This window comes from Haliotis rufescens, unplaced genomic scaffold (assembly GCF_023055435.1).
Source record: "Haliotis rufescens isolate VD_foot unplaced genomic scaffold, xgHalRufe1.0.p SCAF_11, whole genome shotgun sequence".
Classification (NCBI taxonomy): domain Eukaryota; kingdom Metazoa; phylum Mollusca; class Gastropoda; order Lepetellida; family Haliotidae; genus Haliotis; species Haliotis rufescens.
This window is the reverse complement of record NW_025963791.1, coordinates 21,984,348-22,008,223: the sequence shown is the minus strand read 5'-3', so window position 1 is coordinate 22,008,223 and position 23,876 is coordinate 21,984,348. Positions and strand designations below refer to the sequence as shown.

Sequence of the window (23,876 nt, the reverse complement as noted above, 5' to 3'; positions counted from 1 at the left end):
TCACTATGGCAGTGTGGGTTCAAATCCCAGATGGGACTCAACCCCAAAAAGTGCAAGAATCTGTACTTTACGTAGAAAGTGTTATCCCAAATATAACATTTGATACATTTACCACTTTCTAAATGTCATTGTGTGTTAATATATCAATGTACACATACCCATCCTGGCATTTCAGAAGAGGGCAGGTGGGAAGGTAACTTATTATTGTGTCATTACACGGACATCCATCGTCACTTGCTGAGGTGATGGGGTGGCCTCGTGGTTAAAGCGTTCACCTGCCTAGCCAAAGGCCTCGCTCAATTCCCCACCTAGGTACAGTGTTGAGACATTGCAGGATTGTTGCTAAAAGTGGTGTACAGCCTGTCACACACTCGCTCAGTACGTTGCTTTGGTTTAGGCACTAAGTACCGGTACTTTAATTCAGCTTTCAAAGATAATCAGGAAGACACCTCTGCTGTTTCACATCCTAGTTTTTTGCTACTGACTGGAAGTCTGGTGTTAAGTACCTTTCTTACAATTCTTTTATTGTAAACTGAAGTCATACTGCTTGATATTCAGATACTACTTGATCTTCAGATACTACTTGATGTTCAGATACTACTTGATATTCAGATGCTACTTGATATTCAGATACTATTTGATATTCAGATGCTACTTGATATTCAGATACTATTTGATATTCAGATGCTACTTGATATTCAGATGCTACTTGATATTCAGATACTATTTGATATTCAGATGCCACTTGATATTCAGATACTCCTTAATATTCAGAGGGGCGGTCGGTGGTTAAAGCGTTCGCTCGTCACGCCAAAGACCCGGGTTCGATTCCCGACATGGGTACAATGTGTGAAGCCCATTTCTGGTGTCCCCCGCCGTGATATTGCTGGAATATTGCTAAAAGCGGCGTAAAACCATACTCACTCACTCACTCACTAATATTCAGATACTACTTGATATTCAGATACTACTTGATGTTCAGATACTACTTGATATTCAAATACTACTTGATGTTCATATACTACTTGATGTTCAGATACTACTTGATATTCAGATATTACTTGATATTCAGATACTACTTGATATTCAGATACTCCTTGATGTTCAGATACTACTTGATATTCAGATACTACTTGATGTTCAGATACTACTTGATATTCAAATACTACTTGATGTTCATATACTACTTGATGTTCAGATACTACTTGATATTCAGATATTACTTGATATTCAAATATTACTTGATGTTCAGATATTACTTAATATTCTGATACTACTTGATATTCAGATACTACTTGATATTCAGATACTACTTGATGTTCAGATACTACTTGATATTCAAATACTACTTGATGTTCATATACTACTTGATGTTCAGATACTACTTGATATTCAGATACTATTTGATATTCAGATGCCACTTGATATTCAGATACTCCTTGATGTTCAGATACTACTTGATATTCAGATACTACTTGATGTTCAGATACTACTTGATATTCAAATACTACTTGATGTTCATATACTACTTGATGTTCAGATACTACTTGATATTCAGATATTACTTGATATTCAGATATTACTTGATGTTCAGATATTACTTAATATTCAGATACTACTTGATATTCAGATACTACTTGATGTTCAGATACTACTTGATATTCAAATACTACTTGATGTTCATATACTACTTGATGTTCAGATACTACTTGATATTCAGATATTACTTGATATTCAGATACTACTTGATATTCAGATACTCCTTGATGTTCAGATACTACTTGATATTCAGATACTACTTGATGTTCAGATACTACTTGATATTCAAATACTACTTGATGTTCATATACTACTTGATGTTCAGATACTACTTGATATTCAGATATTACTTGATATTCAAATATTACTTGATGTTCAGATATTACTTAATATTCTGATACTACTTGATATTCAGATACTACTTGATATTCAGATACTACTTGATGTTCAGATACTACTTGATATTCAAATACTACTTGATGTTCATATACTACTTGATGTTCAGATACTACTTGATATTCAGATACTATTTGATATTCAGATGCCACTTGATATTCAGATACTCCTTAATATTCAGATACTACTTGATATTCAGATACTACTTGATGTTCAGATACTACTTGATATTCAAATACTACTTGATATTCATATACTACTTGATGTTCAGATACTACTTGATATTCAGATATTACTTGATATTCAGATATTACTTGATGTTCAGATATTACTTAATATTCAGATACTACTTGATATTCAGATACTGCTTGATATTCAGATACTACTTGATGTTCAGATACTACTTGATATTCAGATACCACTCAGATATTACTTGATGTTCAGATACTACTTGATGTTTAGATACCACTTGATATTCAGATACTACTTGATATTCAGATACCACTCAGATATTACTTGATGTTCAGATAGTACTTCAGATAGTACTTGATATACAGGAGTTACTGTATGGCTGAAATAATGCTGATGCAACGTTAAATTTTAACTCACTCACTGATATTCAGGTATTAATTGACAATTTGCACAGCATTGAACAACATTGATAGCATTGTATTATATTTTTTGTTATGAATGAAGAGGGGGGTCTAATTGTGTCAATTATAGTATGCTGTAATTAATATTGTTAACTGGAGCTTAAATATTTCTCATTTCATCTAAAATCATGTAGTCTGAAATAAATGTGTTACAGTTGGTAATTTTCAATTATTGAATTTAACCACAATTTTGCGAAAAGGTAAGATGTCCGAGAATAGGCCTTTCAGATCAGTTCAGTTGAAATGAAACATTTGTTACAGTTTTCTGTTGACTTCAATTGCCAATATCTAGGTAATTATGGCAAGATGTCTTCGGACTTACTTCTTTGTTTATTATTTTCCATTAAAACCAAAATACAAATGATAGTTTGGTTGACTTAAGAGGTTTTTGTGGATTCTGTTCTCACCCCATCATGTTCATGTAGTGAGAAGTCCCCCAATCCTGAATAGGCACAATAGCGAGACAGAGATAAGGTGTAGTGTATAGGTACATAATTCCCCAGTAAGCATACTAAAAGGGTTATGCATTAGTGAGTTCTCTATCACAGCATACAATCAGGCAATAAAACTCCTACAATAAGAATACATTAGTAACATTCTTGTGATGTGAATCACAGGCAAGATTCAACATAGTAGCAATGCTATACCAGGGTTAAGGGAGTTATTTGCTTAGAAAGTTGAAATAACTGAAATTAATCTGATGTCTATCATTTACTGGTTGTTCTGGACCCCTGAAATATTGTGACATGGTACAAAATGACACCAACCCTTTGTTCATAATTCTGCCCATCACAGAATGCTCTATTTGTGTTTAGCAATATGTATCTTTTACATGAAATAATGTCAAATAGTTGTATAAAATAACCATATAAATTATTAAGCAGTTACAGAAGTGTGTTTTCCTTTTCTTGATTTTATCCTGACCTTTTAGATCAACCCTTTTGTGAAAGAAAATCTGTAACCCATGAAAAACAGATGTTGTGTTTCCTATTCCAGATATACAGATTCTAGCTATCCAGATTCTAATTTTCCAGATTTTAGTGATCGAGACTCCAGTGATCCAGACACCAGTGATCCAGATTCTAGTGATTTTGATTCTAGTGACCCAGATTCTAGTGATCTTGATTCTAGTGACCCAGACTCTAGTGATCCAGATTCTAATTACCCAGATTCTAGTGATCCAGATTCTAGTTACCCAGATTCTAGTGATCCAGATTCTAGTTACCTAGATTCTAGTGATCCAGATTCTAGCTACCCAGATTCTAGTGATCCAGAATCTAGTGATCCAGATTCTAGTGATCCAGGTTCTAGTGATGCAGATTCTAGTGATCTGGATTCTAGTGATCCAAACATTAGTGATCCAAATTCTAGTGATCCAGTCTCTAGGGATCCAGATTCTAGTGATCCAGACTCTAATGATCCAGACTCTAGGGATCCAGATTCTAGTGATCCAGACTCTAGTGATCTAGACTCTAATGATCCAGACTCTAGGGATCCAGATTCTAGTGATCTGGATTCTTGTGCTCAGGAGTCCAGTGATCCAGATGCTAATAATCCAGTCCAGTAAAGAGGATTCTAGCTATTCTTCTTATCCAGATATGTATTAAGAGTCGACTGTAACACATGTCCACACACAAGGTACAATAAGGTGAAAATAATGTGCACCAATGTACATGTAAGTTCCTGACAACAATTAACTATTCTGATTTTAGTTCAAATTATTTTGATGACTGGCCACTTGATCAGATGTTAATGAGATTCCTCATTTAACTGTATGCACTCCAACAACCAGGCTGTTGCCTTTGATGTTAGTTACTTGTGTTGTCTCCATCACATGCCAGGCATTCTACATGTAACTATGACAGTATACATTTGTAAAGCTCAATTTAACAGGGACTCTTGTATAATCAAGAGTAACCTAAAACCAACAAGAGCTGCTAGCTGCCCCGCCCAGGGTGGGAGAGAGTGTGAGCAAGGTGAACATGGCCCTCTAGCTGGCGATACAATCACAGATCCTGGGCACAGGTATGCTAAATGACCTCTGGAGGAATGTGCTGTATCAGCGTTTTGCGTTACCATGTAGAATAGAAAGACGAATCACGCACGCCAGACTTTAATCTTCAGTTCAGAACAGGCTGTATAGTGTTCATGTATAGAAAAAACTGGTGCGACCTTTCCGTGTATTGGTAGTGTAAAATTAACATTAAGGGTCTCTAGCAATCCAGTTTCTAGTGATCCAGATTCTAGCTACCCAGATGCTAGTGATCCAGATTCAGTGTGACCTTTCCGTGTATTGGTAGTGTAAAATTAACATTAAGGGTGCTGTGTAGATATAACTGTGTATGCAGGCTTGTGAATCAGGGCTCGTACTTTACTGGACACTGAGCTTGATTGCTCCGATCAGTTTTCTTTCTTTTTGCATGGTATTTGTGTTGTGGTTATAATGGGAGCTGTTCAGTGGCTTGCAATGGGACACCATGGTGTGTGTTAAAGTTCATTCACCCTATGATGAGCGTGTTCAAAAAGGTTGATGAGCTCATAATGTTACCTCCCTTTGAGGAGCTCTTGGGATATTGCAGTCTCAGTTTTATGGAAAGTAGCATCGAGCATTGCCAATTCTCCTTCAACTAATTTTTCAATCATAACAAAACAGCGTTTGTGTTTTAGGATGATTTATGAAAAGTTGACTGTGAGACTGTGTAAATTGGAGTAAAGTGTTTGACAGGGAATGTAGACTTCATAATGATGTTACAACTTAAATGTGAGGGAGGGAGTTGGGTTAAATGCTGCTTGTAACAGTATTACACATATTCACTTCCCTAGCATGTGTATTGCAGAAATGGAAGAGAAACGGTAGTGTCTGGACGATGTTTGACTTAAATGACGCTTCAAAAAGACAAAATGTCAATTGTCTGGCATATTATCGTTGAGCTTGGGTACTCAAGTCCTGATCAGGTTTTGAGACATGAATGCTTAGTTTCCCCAACCTAGTGCTGGTACTGGCAGCTTTCTCCCCCTCCCCTTCCCCCTCCTTCCTAGTGCTGGTACTGTCTGGCAGCCTTCTCCCCCTCCTTCCTAGTGCTGGTACTGTCTGGCAGCCTTCTCCCCCTCCTTCCTAGTGCTGGTACTGTCTGGCAGCCTTCTCCCCCCTTCCCCCCCTTCCTAGTGCTGGTACTGTCTGGCAGCCTTCTCCCCCTCCTTCCTAGTGCTGGTACTGTCTGGCAGCCTTCTCCCCCTTCCCCCTCCTTCCTAGTGCTGGTACTGTCTGGCAGCCTTCTCCCCCCTTCCCCCCCTTCCTAGTGCTGGTACTGTCTCGCAGCCTTCTCCCCCTCCTTCCTAGTGCTGGTACTGTCTGGCAGCCTTCTCCCCCTCCTTCTTAGTGCTGGTACTGTCTGGCAGCCTTCTCCCCCTTCCCCCTCCTTCCTAGTGCCGGTACTGTCTGGCAGACTTCTCCCCCTTCCCCCTCCTTCCTAGTGCTGGTACTGTCTGGCAGCCTTCTCCCCCCTTCCCCCTCCTTCCTAGTGCCGGTACTGTCTGGCAGCCTTCTCCCCCCTTCCCCCTCCTTCCTAGTGCCGGTACTGTCTGGCAGCCTTCTCCCCCTCCTTCCTAGTGCTGGTACTGTCTGGCAGCCTTCTCCCCCCTTCCCCCTCCTTCCTAGTGTCGGTACTGTCTGGCAGCCTTCTCCCCCCTCCCCCTCCTTCCTAGTGCCGGTACTGTCTGGCAGCCTTCTCCCCCTTCCCCCTCCTTCCTAGTGCTGGTACTGTCTGGCAGCCTTCTCCCCCTCCTTCCTAGTGCTGGTACTGTCTGGCAGCAGTCTCCCCCTTTCCCCCTCCTTCCTAGTGCTGGTACTGTCTGGCAGCCTTCTCCCCCTCCTTCCTAGTGCTGGTACTGTCTGGCAGCCTTCTCCCCCCTTCCCCCTCCTTCCTAGTGTCGGTACTGTCTGGCAGCCTTCTCCCCCCTCCCCCTCCTTCCTAGTGCCGGTACTGTCTGGCAGCCTTCTCCCCCTTCCCCCTCCTTCCTAGTGCCGGTACTGTCTGGCAGCCTTCTCCCCCCTTCCCCTCCTTCCTAGTGCCGGTACTGTCTGGCAGCCTTCTCCCCCTTCCCCCTCCTTCCTAGTGCCGGTACTGTCTGGCAGCCTTCTTCCCCCTTTCCCCCTCCTTCCTAGTGCCGGTACTGTCTGGCAGCCTTCTCCCCCCTCCCCCTCCTTCCTAGTGCTGGTACTGTCTGGCAGCCTTCTCCCCCCTTCCCCCTCCTTCCTAGTGCCGGTACTGTCTGGCAGCCTTCTCCCCCCTCCCCCTCCTTCCTAGTGCTGGTACTGTCTGGCAGCCTTCTCCCCCTCCTTCCTAGTGCTGGTACTGTCTGGCAGCCTTCTCCCCCTCCTTCCTAGTGCTGGTACTGTCTTTCAGCCTTCTCCCCCCTTCCCCCCTTCCTAGTGCTGGTACTGTCTGGCAGCCTTCTCCCCCCTTCCCCCCCTTCCTAGTGCTGGTACTGTCTGGCAGCCTTCTCCCTGCTTCCCCCTCCTTCCTAGTGCTGGTACTGTCTGGCAGCCTTCTCCCCCCTCCCCCTCCTTCCTGGTGCCGGTACTGTCTGGCAGCCTTCTCCCCCCTCCCCCTCCTTCCTAGTGCTGGTACTGTCTGGCAGCCTTCTCCCCCCTTCCCCCTCCTTCCTAGTGTCGGTACTGTCTGGCAGCCTTCTCCCCCCTCCCCCTCCTTCCTAGTGCCGGTACTGTCTGGCAGCCTTCTCCCCCTTCCCCCTCCTTCCTAGTGCTGGTACTGTCTGGCAGCCTTCTCCCCCTCCTTCCTAGTGCTGGTACTGTCTGGCAGCAGTCTCCCCCTTTCCCCCTCCTTCCTAGTGCTGGTACTGTCTGGCAGCCTTCTCCCCCTCCTTCCTAGTGCTGGTACTGTCTGGCAGCCTTCTCCCCCCTTCCCCCTCCTTCCTAGTGTCGGTACTGTCTGGCAGCCTTCTCCCCCCTCCCCCTCCTTCCTAGTGCCGGTACTGTCTGGCAGCCTTCTCCCCCTTCCCCCTCCTTCCTAGTGCCGGTACTGTCTGGCAGCCTTCTCCCCCCTTCCCCTCCTTCCTAGTGCCGGTACTGTCTGGCAGCCTTCTCCCCCTTCCCCCTCCTTCCTAGTGCCGGTACTGTCTGGCAGCCTTCTTCCCCCTTTCCCCCTCCTTCCTAGTGCCGGTACTGTCTGGCAGCCTTCTCCCCCCTCCCCCTCCTTCCTAGTGCTGGTACTGTCTGGCAGCCTTCTCCCCCCTTCCCCCTCCTTCCTAGTGCCGGTACTGTCTGGCAGCCTTCTCCCCCCTCCCCCTCCTTCCTGGTGCCAGTACTGTCTGGCAGCCTTCTCCCCCCTTCCCCCTCCTTCCTAGTGCCGGTACTGTCTGGCAGCCTTCTCCCCCTCCTTCCTAGTGCTGGTACTGTCTGGCAGCCTTCTCCCCCCTTCTCCCTCCTTCCTAGTGTCGGTACTGTCTGGCAGCCTTCTACCCCCTCCCCCTCCTTCCTAGTGCTGGTACTGTCTGGCAGCCTTCTCCCCCCTCCCCCTCCTTCCTAGTGCCGGTACTGTCTGGCAGCCTTCTCCCCCCTTCCCCCTCCTTTCTAGTGCCAGTACTGTCTGGCAGCCTTCTCCCCCTTCCCCCTCCTTCCTAGATCCGGTACTGTCTGGCAGCCTTCTCCCCCCTCCCCCTCCTTCCTAGTGCTGGTACTGTCTGGCAGCCTTCTCCCCCTCCTTCCTAGTGCTGGTACTGTCTGGCAGCCTTCTCCCCCTCCTTCCTAGTGCTGGTACTGTCTGGCAGCCTTCTACCCCCTCCCCCTCCTTCCTAGTGCTGGTACTGTCTGGCAGCCTTCTCCCCCCTCCCCCTCCTTCCTAGTGCCGGTACTGTCTGGCAGCCTTCTCCCCCCTTCCCCCTCCTTTCTAGTGCCAGTACTGTCTGGCAGCCTTCTCCCCCTTCCCCCTCCTTCCTAGATCCGGTACTGTCTGGCAGCCTTCTCCCCCCTCCCCCTCCTTCCTAGTGCTGGTACTGTCTGGCAGCCTTCTCCCCCTCCTTCCTAGTGCTGGTACTGTCTGGCAGCCTTCTCCCCCTCCTTCCTAGTGCTGGTACTGTCTGGCAGCCTTCTCCCCCCTTCTCCCTCCTTCCTAGTGTCGGTACTGTCTGGCAGCCTTCTACCCCCTCCCCCTCCTTCCTAGTGCTGGTACTGTCTGGCAGCCTTCTCCCCCCTCCCCCTCCTTCCTAGTGCCGGTACTGTCTGGCAGCCTTCTCCCCCCTTCCCCCTCCTTTCTAGTGCCAGTACTGTCTGGCAGCCTTCTCCCCCTTCCCCCTCCTTCCTAGATCCGGTACTGTCTGGCAGCCTTCTCCCCCCTCCCCCTCCTTCCTAGTGCTGGTACTGTCTGGCAGCCTTCTCCCCCTCCTTCCTAGTGCTGGTACTGTCTGGCAGCCTTCTCCCCCTCCTTCCTAGTGCTGGTACTGTCTAGCAGCCTTCTCCCCCCTTCCCCCCCTTCCTAGTGCTGGTACTGTCTGGCAGCCTTCTCCCCCCTTCCCCCCCTTCCTAGTGCTGGTACTGTCTGGCAGCCTTCTCCCCCTTCCCCCTCCTTCCTAGATCCGGTACTGTCTGGCAGCCTTCTCCCCCTTCCCCCTCCTTCCTAGATCCGGTACTGTCTGGCAGTACACAGGTACAGATTTTTAGGAGGTACGAGTTATTTGGAAGTATTTCAGCTGACATAGTCTTCAAACAACAATAATGTAACCCTGCCTGCAATATTGTCATTGATCATATGGGTTTGTTTATGGTCAAATATTAAATTTAATACAAAAAGATTTTCAACAGATCTTTAGGAATAAAATTGAGGTAAGGACGTCTCAGAAGCTACAAAAGCTTGCAGTTAACATTGAACAGAAACCTGTGCCTTAGTCATCATGATAGAAGACTGCCAAAGACTCTTGTGTCCCAGACAATCCATGAATTTAAAAAGCAATAGCATGTGTGCCAGGGTGAGGGCTTGGTTGGAACTGGGCCAGTAAACAGATGAAAAGTGTTCTCCTGATCTTGCCAGTTTGATCAAGACATTTTAACACTATCATAAATACCTTCCTGGTCGGCCCTCATGGCAGAGACACAACAAGTCTTCTTAAAGAGGCAGAGTCACAGTTAATCTTTCTAGCTCTCCATTACAGGTACATAGCACATGGAGATTACATACATTGTATGATACAATGTTGTATCAGTTTAAACACCTGATGCTGTACGTAGCTAGACCGCCTCCGTGGTAGAGCATCCGGCCGGGGAGCGGAAGATCCGGGGTTTGATCCCCGGCTGCGTCATGCCATAAGATGGTACTTGTTGTTACCCTGTCTGGCGCTCGGCATAAAGGGGCTCGGAGTCAGTATACTGTGTTTGAGTGGGGTATTCATGGCTGCGGCATGGTATCTTGGTATCTCAGTGAGCTAGCACAATCAATCAGTATCAGTCCAAACTGGTACAAGCAGACAGACAGACAGACAGACACACACACACACACACACACACACACACACACACACACACACACACACACACACACACACACACACACACACACACACACACACACACACACACATATTCCATAGTATTAGTAGAGTCTTAATATTGCAAATCATGGGTACATAAAGATTGTTTAACAGGGCAGTCACCTATAGTTTGTCAGACAAGCCAGTGGTTAATAGTAGGGCTGTAACGATTCATCGATATCTACGACATCATCGATAATTAGGTACACACAATACTTGAATCGTCAGTTTGTGTGATCTCGATACGCTAAAAATAGATCAAGAACTAATAGAGTTACCTCCCATAATGGCAGAAGTAGCACAGCACCACCTGTAAGACATGCCAGAACACAAGGATGTGGTAGCTGAGGACGTGCCAACTAACTGTTATATTTAATAACCATCTCTTCATTTAAGACTGTTTTGATCTTATGGTATTGTTCTTTTACTGATATAAGTTGACTTATACTTGAAACCAGTATTAATAACTGTCTTCCATAGCTGCCAACTATCCCAGATTTGAAGTATTTGTTGCGAATTTGCTACTAAAATATGAAAATATGATTTCTTCCTTAATTCGTATGAATAATATGTGAATCTACAGAAACAAGATCCCAAGGAATAGGCTTTCATAAACAGGAAGTGTGGAAGGGGATACAGGCACTGAGTCCATCCATTTTCTGTCTTTCTGTCCGTCTGTCTACTCCTCAAAGGGAACAAATTTTTTCAAAAACTATTAAGTCAGAGAAATTAAATTTTACACACTGATATTACTGGTCATGATCTTAATTGAGGTCGGAAATGAGTGTCTTGAATTATTTTTTTGCAGAGTTTAAATTTAAGTTGAAAAACATGGAGCAAGGGCCATAACTCTGCATAGTGCATCCTGTGTAAAATGGGAATAAGTTTTCTCAGAAACTACTGAAATTACATGAACAGTTTGCATGCTTATATAAGAGATACTTGTCAAGACTCAGTTTAAAAATTTGTGCCGTAAATTATTTTTTTACAGTTATGGCCCTTGCTCCATGCTTTTCAACTTAGTGCATTGTGTTTGCAATAGGGACACCTTTTCTCGAAGCTACTGATGTTACGTGAATGAACGTTTTCATGTTATCTATGAGATACTTGTCCTAACTGAGTTCGAAAAATGGTCCTGTAACTTATTCTTTACCAGAGGTACTTCCCTTGCTACATGTTTTTAGATTTTGAGCATACACAGTTGCAGGCCTTGATGCATGGTATTTTACAAAGTGCATGGTGTCTGCAATGGGAACAATTTTTCTCAGAAACTACTGAAGAGATACTTATCAAGACAGATTTCGAGATTTGGCACCAGATTTTATTTTTTTCAGAGAAGGGAAGGGGCCTTTTGTGTGTATTAATTTCACATTTATTTATTCTTTCTGTTTGTTTTGTTTGTTTGTTTGTTATTTAACGCTGCACTCAGCAATATTCCAGCTATATGATGGCGGTCTGTAAAATAATAGAGTCTGGACCAGACAATCCAGTGATTGACATCATGAGCATCGATCCACGCAATTGGGATCGATAACATGTATCAACCAAGTCAGCGAGCCTGACCACCCGATCCCGTTTATCGCCTTTTACGACAAGCAAAGTCGCATTTTACGGCAAGTATGGGTTGCTGAAGACCTACTCCAACCCAGAATCTTCAAGGGTCTATTATTTCTGATGCCATAAAACGACCCTAGTGTGTATCTCTTCTTAAGGCTTTACGGGACTCTTTTTCTATTGTTTAACAAACTTCTAATGTGCCCCATGGGGTGGGGAGGGATGGTGATAACACTGTTTTCTCGTTGGCCTTACACCGGCTGCTACGAGCACAAGCGTGTCTTGTTTATCGACTGGTATAAAGTCTATTTATAGTGTTGCATCTGTCCAGTGGAAACTTGTATTATCAGAAGTAGCTGTGTCCAGACCAGATAATTGTAACCAAATACTAATGGCTGTTTGGGAAAGGTGGCAGCTATGTTTTGGTTTATGAATATTACAGGAATATATCACCTTTCATTACAATGGGACTCACCAGATACATGAGTGACAAGGCATATGAACAAACGATACCAACATGCATGTCTACTTGACATCTGAATGAGGTCTGTTATTTCCCAGCTGGATCAGCCTCACAAGTACTTGATAGTTCCAGCAAATTATTCAACATTTGATACACAATTTTATTGCCCATAGTGTTAGAAAAAATTGAGCTCATGAAAATCGGTGAAAATCGTATGTGGACTAGTTTGTTTACATCATCCGAACGGCTTTGTTTGTTTGTTGTTGAATGCCGCACTCAGCAGTATTCCACCTATTCTAACCATGATCTTCAGGTGTGACGGCATTGTTGATATCATTTGAATTTTATTGTGACGTAAGGTAGGACAGTTGTCACACTAGAAACAATGTCATAGCTGAAGATTGTTAACGTCATTTGAAAATTGTGTCTTTCTGAGCAGCGGCTGTGATGAGTACATGTTTCTGAAAGCAGAGATCCAGATAAGCTTTTGGTGTTGTGGGTATTTTACCCATGCATTTTAAAATCATTGGGTATCAGTAATTCTATCTGGGTATTCAAATTTCTGTTACCCACTAGTTTTTACACATGTGGATATTTAAGTTAAATATTTAAAAACACTATTAGTCCCTGCAAACTGGTGTCGTGTGGGTTCAATAGCTTTATAGGACTCAAAAATACCACGATACTTCCACAAGAAAGTGTGATGGCAAATGATCATGATGTAACTGTCATCGTGGAGTTTGGCAAGGTTGACGGAATGCCTGTTTATAATTTCAAAATAAGTTGCTGATTTGCTAATCGAATACGCAGGGTTACTTCACAATATTTTGATGATACGCACAAGTTTTATTTTTGTAGCGTATCAGTAATGTTCGTTGCGTATTTGATGCGCTTGGATTTTATTTTACTGCGTATTTCTGCATTTCTGATGCGTAATTCATGCAGATACGCAGCTTATTTGTGAAGGGGAAAAATAATGGAAAAAATTATAAAGAAATTATTACCCCCTCGCTCTCGTTCAAGAAATACAAGAATTTTGACACTTGTTTCATAAAAACAATACGACAGAAATGCTTGTATAATAATCAGTATTTATACAGTAGGCTATAATACCTGGTAATACTTCTGGGTCATACAAGCTCCACAGTACCCCTGACTTGTTGGACCACTTCTGTGGTCCAGTGGAGGAGCTTCCATCCAGAGAGTGGAAAGTCCATAGTTCGATCCCCGGAAGCATCATACCAAAAGATAGTACTTATTGCTACCCTCCCTGATACTCTGCGTTAAGGGGTTAAACAAGGACTGGTCGGCTATACTGTGTCTGAGTGGGGGATTCATGTTAAACTGCAGCATGGTATCTCCTGGCTAGCACTATAAAATCGGCATTAATCCATACTAATTCAAAAGAAATACACACACAGGTGCACATCCTTATGAAGCTTCTCCTCCTGATGCGTTTCCTTATCCTGATGCTTCTCCTGATCCTTCTTCTGATGCTTTCATCTTCTGAACAGTCTCCCCATCTTTTTCCTGATGCTTCTCCTGACCCTTCTGATGATGCTCCTCCTGACCCTTCTTCTGATGCTTCTCCTGACCCTTCTTCTGATGCCTCTCCTGATGATGCTTCTCCTGACCCTTCTGATGATGCTCCTCCTGGTGATGCTTCTCCTGACCCTTCTGATGATGCTCCTCCTGGTGATGCTTCTCCTGATGATGCTTCTCCTGATGATGCTTCTCCTGACCCTTCTGATGATGCTCCTCCTGGTGATGCTTCTCCTGACCCTTCTGATGATGCTCCTCCTGGTGATGCTTCTCCTGACCCTTCTGATGATGCTTCTCCTGGCCCTTCTGATGATGCTTCTCCTCCTGCTTATGCTTCTCCTGACCCTTCTGATGATGCTTCTCCTGACCCTTCTGATGATGCTCCTCCTGATTATGCTTCTCCTGACCCTTCTAATGATGCTCCTCCTGACCCTTCTGATGATGCTTCTCCTGACCCTTCTTCTGATGCTTCTCCTGACCCTTCTTCTGATGCTTCTCCTGACCCTTCTGATGATGCTTCTCCTGACCCTTCTGATGATGCTCCTCCTGGTGATGCTTCTCCTGACCCTTCTGATGATGCTCCTCCTGGTGATGCTTCTCCTGACCCTTCTTCTGATGCTTCTCCTGACCCTTCTGATGATGCTTCTCCTGACCCTTCTGATGATGCTCCTCCTAGGGATGCTTCTCCTGACCCTTCTGATGATGCTCCTCCTGGTGATGCTTCTCCTGACCCTTCTGATGATGCTTCTCCTGGCCCTTCTGATGATGCTTCTCCTGACCCTTCTTCTGATGCTTCTCTTGACCCTTCTGATGATGCTTCTCCTCACCCTTCTGATGATGCTTCTCCTGACCCTTCTGACAATGCTTCTCCTGACCCTTCTGATGATGCTTCTCCCAACCCTTCTGATGATGCTTCTCCTGACCCTTCTGATGATGCTTCTCCTGACCCTTCTGATGATGCTCCTCCTGGTGATGCTTCTCCTGACCCTTCTGATGATGCTCCTCCTGGTGATGCTTCTCCTGACCCTTCTGATGATGCTCCTCCTGGTGATGCTTCTCCTGACCCTTCTTCTGATGCTTCTCCTGACCCTTCTGATGATGCTTCTCCTGACCCTTCTGATGATGCTCCTCCTGGTGATGCTTCTCCTGACCCTTCCGATGATGCTTCTCCTGACCCTTCTGATGATGCTCTTCCTGACATTTCTGATGATGCATCTCCTGACCCTTCTGATGATGCTTCTCCTGACCCTTCTTCTGATGCTTCTCTTGACCCTTCTGATGATGCTTCTCCTGACCCTTCTGATGATGCTTCTCCTGACCCTTCTGACAATGCTTCTCCTGACCCTTCTGATGATGCTTCTCCCAACCCTTCTGATGATGCTTCTCCTGACCCTTCTGATGATGCTTCTCCTGACCCTTCTGATGATGCTCCTCCTGGTGATGCTTCTCCTGACCCTTCTGATGATGCTCCTCCTGGTGATGCTTCTCCTGACCCTTCTGATGATGCTCCTCCTGGTGATGCTTCTCCTGACCCTTCTGATGATGCTCATCCTGGTGATGCTTCTCCTGATGATGCTTCTCCTGACCCTTCTGATGATGCTCCTCCTGATGATGCTTCTCCTGACCCTTCTGATGATGCTTCTTCTCCTTCTGATGATGCTTCTTCTCCTTCTGATGCTTCTTCTCCTTCTGATGCTTCTTCTCCTCCTGATATGCTTCTTCTGATGATGATGCTTCTTCTCCTAATGATGCTTCTTCTCCTTCTGATGATGCTTCTTCTCCTCCTGATGATGCTTCTTCTCCTTCTGATAATGCTTCTTCTCCAGTTACTATATGGCTGGAATTGGGCCTATGCAATGTTAAGTTTTAACTCACTCACTCTTCTCCTTTACTGATGATAATGAGGATGTTAAGAATGAGGATGCAAGAACACCCTACAGTGATTTAATCCTTGGTAGTTGACAAATGATCACCGCTTCGCCCATGGTCCTTTAATGATGGAGCTGATCAGATCTGACCGAGTCTTAGTGTTTATTTGCATGATGCAGAAAGTATAAGCAGATGAAGGTGTTATTAATGTGTTTTGGCGCAATTTTTGCATTTTTTTTCTATTTCCATGTCGCCTGTATAAGACTATGATGAAAAGTTACAAAGGTTATCCAAAGCTCAGATAAGTCAGTACAGCTTGCAACCAAATTCACACGACTTGTCTTGTCAACAACTTGTAATAGAATCTTGCTAAAATAACCAGCAAGATGCAGTTTATTTGGATAAGATAAAGACATTATATCCTGTTCATTTTAGGAAGGGCAATGCAAACTTCACACATATAAGCATTGATCGAGATAAATGAACTATTAAAATGTTAAGGTTACGGTATGTATGAATGTATAAGTATTAAAAACTGATTAAATGTTTCTATAGCAGTTAGCCAAGGTGCATTGGTACATGATATATTTTTAATTGGATTTATAAAAACTCCTTTGTTTTTTCGGTCTTTGAAATTAATGATGTAGTTATTTTAGGAGGTGAAATTGAAAACAGAGAGTTATATTTCAAAGTTGTCAGTCAGAAATATAAAGGTTAATTTCAGAAAAATAGTTCTGATACTTTTTTTAACCAAAGGCAGGACATTCAAATTCAAGACCTTTTCAAGCTTATGAGTACTTTGTTGCTATTAAATTCTTTTTATTCTGCATGTATGTGATGGTTGGTTGGTTGGTTTGTTGTTTAACGCCGCACTAAGCAATATTCCAGCTATATGACGGCGGTCTGTAAATAATCGAGTCTGGACCAGACAATCCCGTGATTAATATCATGAGTATCGATCCACGCAATTGTGATCGATGACATGCATCAACCAAGTCAGCGAGCCTGACCACCCGATCCCGTTTATTGCCTTTTATGACAAGCATAGTCACCTTTTACGGCAAGCATGGGTTGCTGAAGACCTATTCTACCCCGGAATCTTCATGGGTCTGTGAAACTACACAGGACCTGAGACGTATGCCAGCCCTCGAAAAATTGTTTGGAGCTGCCGATCCTGACTTCCTAAAAGCAAATGCTGCTCCATTTCCAGTCAATATTCATCTTCTGGTCCTACATACAGACACACGGACAGACAGACAGACACTACTCAAAAGAAGTAAAAGAACAGCTGAGTTTATAGTTAATCTGTCATTACGTATTAACTATAGTCATATAAAAACCTCCCCATTACAACATACTGTCTCGCCATAATAGTCATATGCAAACACTGGGTGTTCTTTAAACTCTTTTGAGTAGTATATATCTGCTACCTGTAATATTCCACAGGTACCAAAAGACTTACGCCAGCAAGGACATCAGCCTGAAGCTTAAATAGGAAACACGATCTATATTCAGTAAGGCTTTAAGAAAGGTACTCTCAGCAAGATTTTTACTGAGTTGGCAAAATCATATTTCCTGGATCCTTTGTAATGCAAGACCCTGTCCTCAGGAAGTCATATAGCTGATTACAGAGGTCATTGAACTGTGCGAGCTGATTTCTAGGTTATGTTGTGGGAGGCATCAGATCCAGTTACACATGTACCGGTAAGGGAGTCTCTGACGTGTTGATACACTTGGTTTTGCCATATCCAACCAAACAGCAGTATCACTGCTTCCCTGAGGGCATTTAGTTTGAGTGTAGGATGAGAAATGTGTTGCAGCCCAGAAGTTTTCATATCATAAAACAGAGCATACAATATTTGGTGCTCTGTTTTTGTTTTTATTGTTCTACTTGTCCTATGGGTCAGTCTTGTCATTTGAAACAAGATTATTTGGACATACACATGCGTGAATCTACCAGTTGATGGATGGCGGTTGCATATATATATTTACTCACTCTTTTTTTGTACTACAGGGGCAAATTACCCTCACCTCTAAGATGATTGTAACTCACATACTTTAACATCGGCTTAAGATAATTTTAGTGCTAAAGACATTTTGTACATTCTTACCAAATCTGTATTACCTTCACTTCTGTAACAGATTTTTACAGCAAAACAGTGTCTACCATGAATATGCAATAAGCAACAATTCATTGTGCAGAGTTGCATCCCTTTTGTGTTGCCACGATCTGCTGAGATTCGAATCACATTCATCCTGATTAATATCCTTGCCCTGTCCGGACCATCCTGTGTTCGTTGGTTTCAAGTGGTAAATGTAACAAAATCTCTCTATAATCATAAGAAATTCTTGTTAAAATCTTGACTATATCATAAACATGTGTTTATGAATTACCTTCACATAGGGGTTGATAACCCATTCGTTACTCCTTGGTTGGATTTGAGTCATAGTTTACGAAATAGGTATCCTCTCAAATTTCATGCCTGTGTGACAGAAATACTTTGCAAAGGTTCTGATCATGGAGATAGTGATGTCGCTATCGAAGTGTGAAACCTGAATGGGTCCATAGTATTAATCTTATAGACAGGAGATTTAGTTCCCTGGATCCCCAAGGATGTAAAGTGACCCACAGTTAGCCTTGGACCTGTGAAGATCCGGAATAGAATAGGTCTTCAGCAAACCCATGCTTGCCATAACAGGCGACTATGCTTGTCAAAAGAGGTAACTAACGGGATCGGGTGGTCAGGCTTGCTGACTTTGTTGATGCATGTCATTGTATCCCAATTGCGCAGATCGATGCTCATGATATCAATCACTGGATTGTATGGTCCAGACTCGGTTATTTACAGACCGCCATCATATAGCTGGAACATTGCCGAGTGTGGCGTTAAACCTTGTCACTTTACATAAATTAATAGGTCTGTGAGGTTTCTGGTTTAGGAAAGGTCTCCAGCAACCTGTGCTGGTTTAAAGGGATGACTAAATTAACGGACTTGGTGACTTGGTTGATAGCGTGTCATCATACCCAACATTATGGCCCATTGCTCATAATATTAATCACAGGATTCTCTGGTACATACTGGATTATTTACAGGCCACAACACATAGCTGGAATATTGCTGAGTGAGGCAGCAAACAATAAACAGACATTAAAAGAGATCATTCTGCCATCAATGCTCGAGACACATGTGATAATAAAATGCCCATGAAGTTTCATGCTTCTCGTTTGTGTTCCAGGTACCACCCAGTTATCTCACAGACAGACGTACAGATCATATACAGCCATACACAGAATCTTCTCAACTACCACCGCTGCCGCCATCAACCATATAGAAATCATGTTCTCTTATCTCTTCATATTCAGTAAGACCCTATTAATCCAGACAGTTCCAGCATGGAGCAATGTCTTTTCTTTTCTTTTTTATACAATGGAGTCCTGGCTAAATGGCTCAGTCTTTTCACTGTATTGTTTACTTTTTTGTGGTTCCAAAACAGCTGTGAATTTGAAACAAACATTCATTTGAAATGGAAAAAAAATAGTTTTAATTATTAACCTGGGAAGTTACTATCTTATGTTTTCAAAGAGTAATTTCCCAGGTTAACAATTAGATTTCTTTTTTCCATTTCAAATGAATGTCTAAAGATGAAAGAAACAAATATTTTTCTGTTTCTCTGATCAAGAATTTACATTTTAACATCCATTCAAATGGAAAAAAAATAATTTTAATTATTAACCTGGGAAATTACTATCTTATGTTTTCAAAGAGTAATTTCCCAGGTTAACAATTAGATTTCTTTTTTCCATTTCAAATGAATGTCTAAAGATGAAAGAAACAAATATTTTTCTGTTTCTCTGATCAAGAATTTACATTTTAACATCCATTCAAATGGAAAAAAAATAATTTTAATTATTAACCTGGGAAATTACTATTTTATGTTTTCAGTAAGGTTAATTTCCCAGGTTAACAATTAGATTTCTTTTTTTCCATTTCAAATGAATGTCTAAAGATGAAAGAAACAAATATTTTTCTCTTTCTCTGATCAAGACTTTTCTATGTATTGCTTTCATAAAGAAATATATATGGTATAAGGTGTTCTACTGATAAGATATGAGAGATCGTTGGACTTCCAGAACATTGTAGATCTTATATCTGTGCTACAGTCTTTTATGTACCGATGGCAGGGGTGACCCAGTCATCTAGGGTGCCACAAAGACATGCAGTGATATAACTGGAATACTGTTCTAAGCGGCATTAAACCCAACTCACTCACTCACTCAGTTTTAGGTATAGCTTATTTTTATCCACTTCCACGTGGGACCAGCCTGTAACTGATTCATGTGTTGTATTTTACATTCAAGTCAATGGCAGGCAAAGTATGCTTGAGGGCATCATCACGCATCTCTTCATATTGTGTCTCTTAAAGCTAAATCTGGAATAGTTTTTGGCATGAATACTGTGAATATACCTTCACTTGACAATCTTCCCACAGATCTCATAGGACATGGATTTTGTATATAAGAAATAAAGAGTGGGAGATGTTTATCATACAATAAAACTCTTCGCAGCTCCTTATGGTTTATTCTCCCTGTTTTATTGTACAATAAACAATTACCAATAACTGTTTATTTCTTATATGAGATATCAACATTATGTACAGTCTCTTTAAGGATGTTGATAAAATGTGCAAGCTTTAAAAATAGTTACCTTAAGAGGGGGGGGGGGGGGGGGGGGGGTTAAGAATGTGCATCACAATGCAGGAATCAGGAGCTGAAAATTATTCCTAAGGAACTTAATTCGAGTTCCAAGGTCAAATGTACAAGTTTTGAGTCTCTAGGTATGAAGCAAAATATACTGACATGCAATGAAAACACATCATGTTTTCAAGCCTCAGACAAGATGTGCGTTTGTGCTCAAGTCCATCTTGAAACACATTGAATGAAGACATTGTGTTTGATTATCTCATGCCTAGATACACAGAACAAGTGAATTTGATTTTTGTGACCATTTTGCTAAAGAATACAAAAATTTGAATTGCGGAGAGATTGAAGGGAATTGGGATTTTTAAAAAGTTCACATTTTCTTTAATTCAGAAATATTTTGAGATGCATTTAATGCAATAATATATAACAAAGCTTTAAAACCTGTTGCTATTTGTTGGTCTTGTTATAAGTGAATACAGGTTATTTCTACAAAGCTATCAAATTAGGGATTAGTTTTATATTAATACCTTGTAATATGAACTGGGAAATGTTAGTTCCAAATTGGGAATTTTTATTGACATTTGCTGCAGGCTTGGGATCGATTATTGGCCTTGGAACAGGTCTAGATAGACCCCATAAGAATGTGTAGAGTATTTAGTAAATTATTGTAGATGATGATGATGATGATGATGATGATGATGATATTTAAAGATTGTGTGATGTGTTTCTATGGAAGTCAAATCCTACTTCCCTCCGATGTACCAAATGTGCCTTCTGTGCTGGTAAAGGTGAGATGATATTTGAACAGTAAACAAGACACACAAATTATTTTACTGGATGATGATTGGATAAGACTCTCTTAAACTAGAAACAAACATCTTTAGAGTCACTGATGATGCACTATTCTGTTGTGACTCCTTACACTGACTACATGCACATACACTTAGTAATTTACTGCTGAAAAAAATCAATATAGTTTAATTCTGGCAGTCATATTTTTCTCTTTTTTCTAAATCATTCAAGATGATGGTTGGGCAAATAAAAAGATCAAATTATTCCATTATTTTTTTATTGTGACTTCTGGCTTTGGTCAGCTGAATCTGTCAGCTAAAAAGTATAAAAGCCTTTAAAAACTCATGTTAGCTTTAATTTGTATGAGTATAAAGATATATTCTGATTCTCATGGCATTTTCTAACAATGATGCATTTTATCTGTGTACCAAGGTTTATTCTTTGAAATCCGTTCATTGTTTTGATTAACTATATTATTTTGCTTTAAGATAATGTAAACAAATACCGGTATTATATTCTGTGTTATGCGTGGAAGTATGATAAGTTTACCGGTAGTTTATTTGTTTCACCATTTGTTTATAATGCCATGTCATCTATTATAAAGACGGTACACAATCTTGCCTTGTTAGTGTGGATGTATGATCTCAAAAGAAGTTACAGAACACCCAATCTCCTTAAAATCAGATCTTAGCTCTCGCTACTGCTAAACAAAGATCTGAGGACATCTCATTACGGGTCATGTCAGACCGACCTTGCGCGAACTTTGACCGACCAATGGAATGACCAATCAGAAGACAGCTTTCTCGTGCTTTACGGCACTAATTTCAATTTGGCGACTACGCTTCAAAACATATTTTGACAAATTCTCTATTACAAATTTGAAACCTGAACAAAAAAACATTCTGGAATGGCTAATGGATGATCTAGATTGTAAGGATTCAGTCATTAAACCCATAAAACCATTCAGAATACCCCATGTTAAAGTTTTCGAGGTTGCATGATTAGAAATCACATTCCGACTGTCACTTTCATAATCTGGTATGCAACGCTCTGATTGGTCGGATGAAAGGTCGTTCTGACGTGACCCCTAATGGGATGTCTTCAGATCTTTGTTTAGCGGTAGCAAGAACGTAGATCTGATTTTAATGAGATTGCAGACCACCTGACTTTTTCATATGACTATAGTTAATCTTTCAGGCCATGCCAGATAAACTATGGTAAGAATTGGGTGCTCCTTAACTTCTTTTGAGTAGTTTATTATGTTTGTTCTTATTTGATGCACTGTTTATTATTAGTGTTATTTGATTTTGTGATGGTTATGATTTGTTATTTAATGATGAAACATACTGTACTGTGCTTCTATGTTATTGCACATTGTTGTACATGTGTAGAATCTACAAATATAAACTGACAATATTCAATGGTTATCAGGGTTAAAATTCATTCATGTTCAACAATCCTTGATATATACAAAGGTCATGGGGCTCCTTGTAGATGTACAATCTCAATCTATGGACTCTCGTCTTCAGACTTTGTCCCGTTTATGATTGGGATATATTCATCTCTTTCTCCTTTTTTGGAAAGTGTAACACAAGACATTTTGAGTAAGCTTCTTTTTAGAAATTTGTCAATAGCAGGGTGTACAGTGTGTGTATATAGATATGATAGACACATGAGATGACAATTCAGTAAGCATTCCCCTTGACTAAAGGTTATGTTCGTGACAAATTGCTTAATGTTTGTGTGTAGGTTTTATGTGTTTTGGAAATGTCGCATTCCACTGAGAAATGATTATGAGCTGTTTGGTTTGGAAGGTTTTGCCTTCTGCAAGAAGATTGCATTCTTGGAACGAGGGTCAGTGAATGGGTCTTAGCCAGTGCTTCCGATGTCCTTGCCCCAAACGGTACTGGTATGACTGCCATTCATTGCAACAGACAGAAGAACACAATACTAATACATACCTTCAGCTCTAGCCACTAGATAATCTTCATGTCGCTTATGAACACATTCAGAAAAATTGAAATGCAAAATGGAAGTAAAATCATATTGACAAACAATGTATGTGATAAAGTTATAGTCCAATATCTGAACTCTTAAATATTTGAATACATATATATGTTTGAATGATGCAAAGTTGCAAGAATCATGTGAGTTTTAATTAATAATTTACCTTTACTTCTTTCCGCTCACAGATCAACATTTTTAATTGCACCATTGTATTTGTAAGGAATCTTTGTTCAGTGATGATGGGATGACCTAAGTGGTCATGAATAGTACCGTTAAGGACAACAGAAAAAAAGTATCATGACATGAAAATAATTAATATTTTATCACTTATATTTGATAAGCAAGGAATATGTTTTCCAGTGAATATTGTAAGAGAGCTTAGGATGTTTCTGTGAACACTTTGAGACCATCCTCTTCAGTGTTCAAAAACTCCCAATAATATTAAGAAAATCCTTTTTCAACACACATTCCACATTATGAAATCTACCAACCCACACAGTAAAAAATTAGCATCACCAAAGAGATTGATACTAGTAAATCCTATCCCAATTTTACCAGTTTGCCATTGGTTAACATGGGCGGATACAGAGGGGGGGTTCGAAAAAAATCTTTATTTCTGTATAAATTACCACCAAAGACAATAAATATAGATCTTAATTGTGCACCCCCCCCCCCTTTGCAAAAAAGCTGTATCCACCCATGGTCAATGTGTATTTTGTAGAACATATTCTGCCATAACAGAATGTTTGTGGAAAAGGAACCTGCTGAAGCTTTTTTAACAGACGATAATTTATTTGAAAGCAAGCCTGAAATTACT

At 41.6% G+C, this 23,876-nt stretch overlaps 2 protein-coding genes across 2 annotated transcripts in view; one reads left to right on the top strand and one right to left on the bottom strand.

Annotated features, from left to right (window-relative positions):
- LOC124137213 (zinc transporter ZIP11-like) overlaps nt 1-20,221 on the top strand; it is a 69,029-nt gene extending 48,808 nt beyond the window's left edge. The window contains exon 10 of the mRNA XM_048392412.1: nt 18,796-20,221. The gene's annotated coding sequence lies outside the window, so the exon portion shown is untranslated. The remainder of the gene's footprint in view (nt 1-18,795) is intronic.
- LOC124137284 (hornerin-like) overlaps nt 13,609-23,876 on the bottom strand; it is a 48,485-nt gene continuing 38,217 nt past the window's right edge. Inside the window, exons 4-7 of the mRNA XM_048392884.1 lie at nt 15,183-15,518; nt 14,517-15,144; nt 14,111-14,486; nt 13,609-14,058 (exon numbers count right to left, since the gene is read on the bottom strand). Of these exons, the coding sequence (XP_048248841.1) occupies nt 13,609-14,058; nt 14,111-14,486; nt 14,517-15,144; nt 15,183-15,518 (1,790 nt within the window). The remainder of the gene's footprint in view (nt 14,059-14,110; nt 14,487-14,516; nt 15,145-15,182; nt 15,519-23,876) is intronic.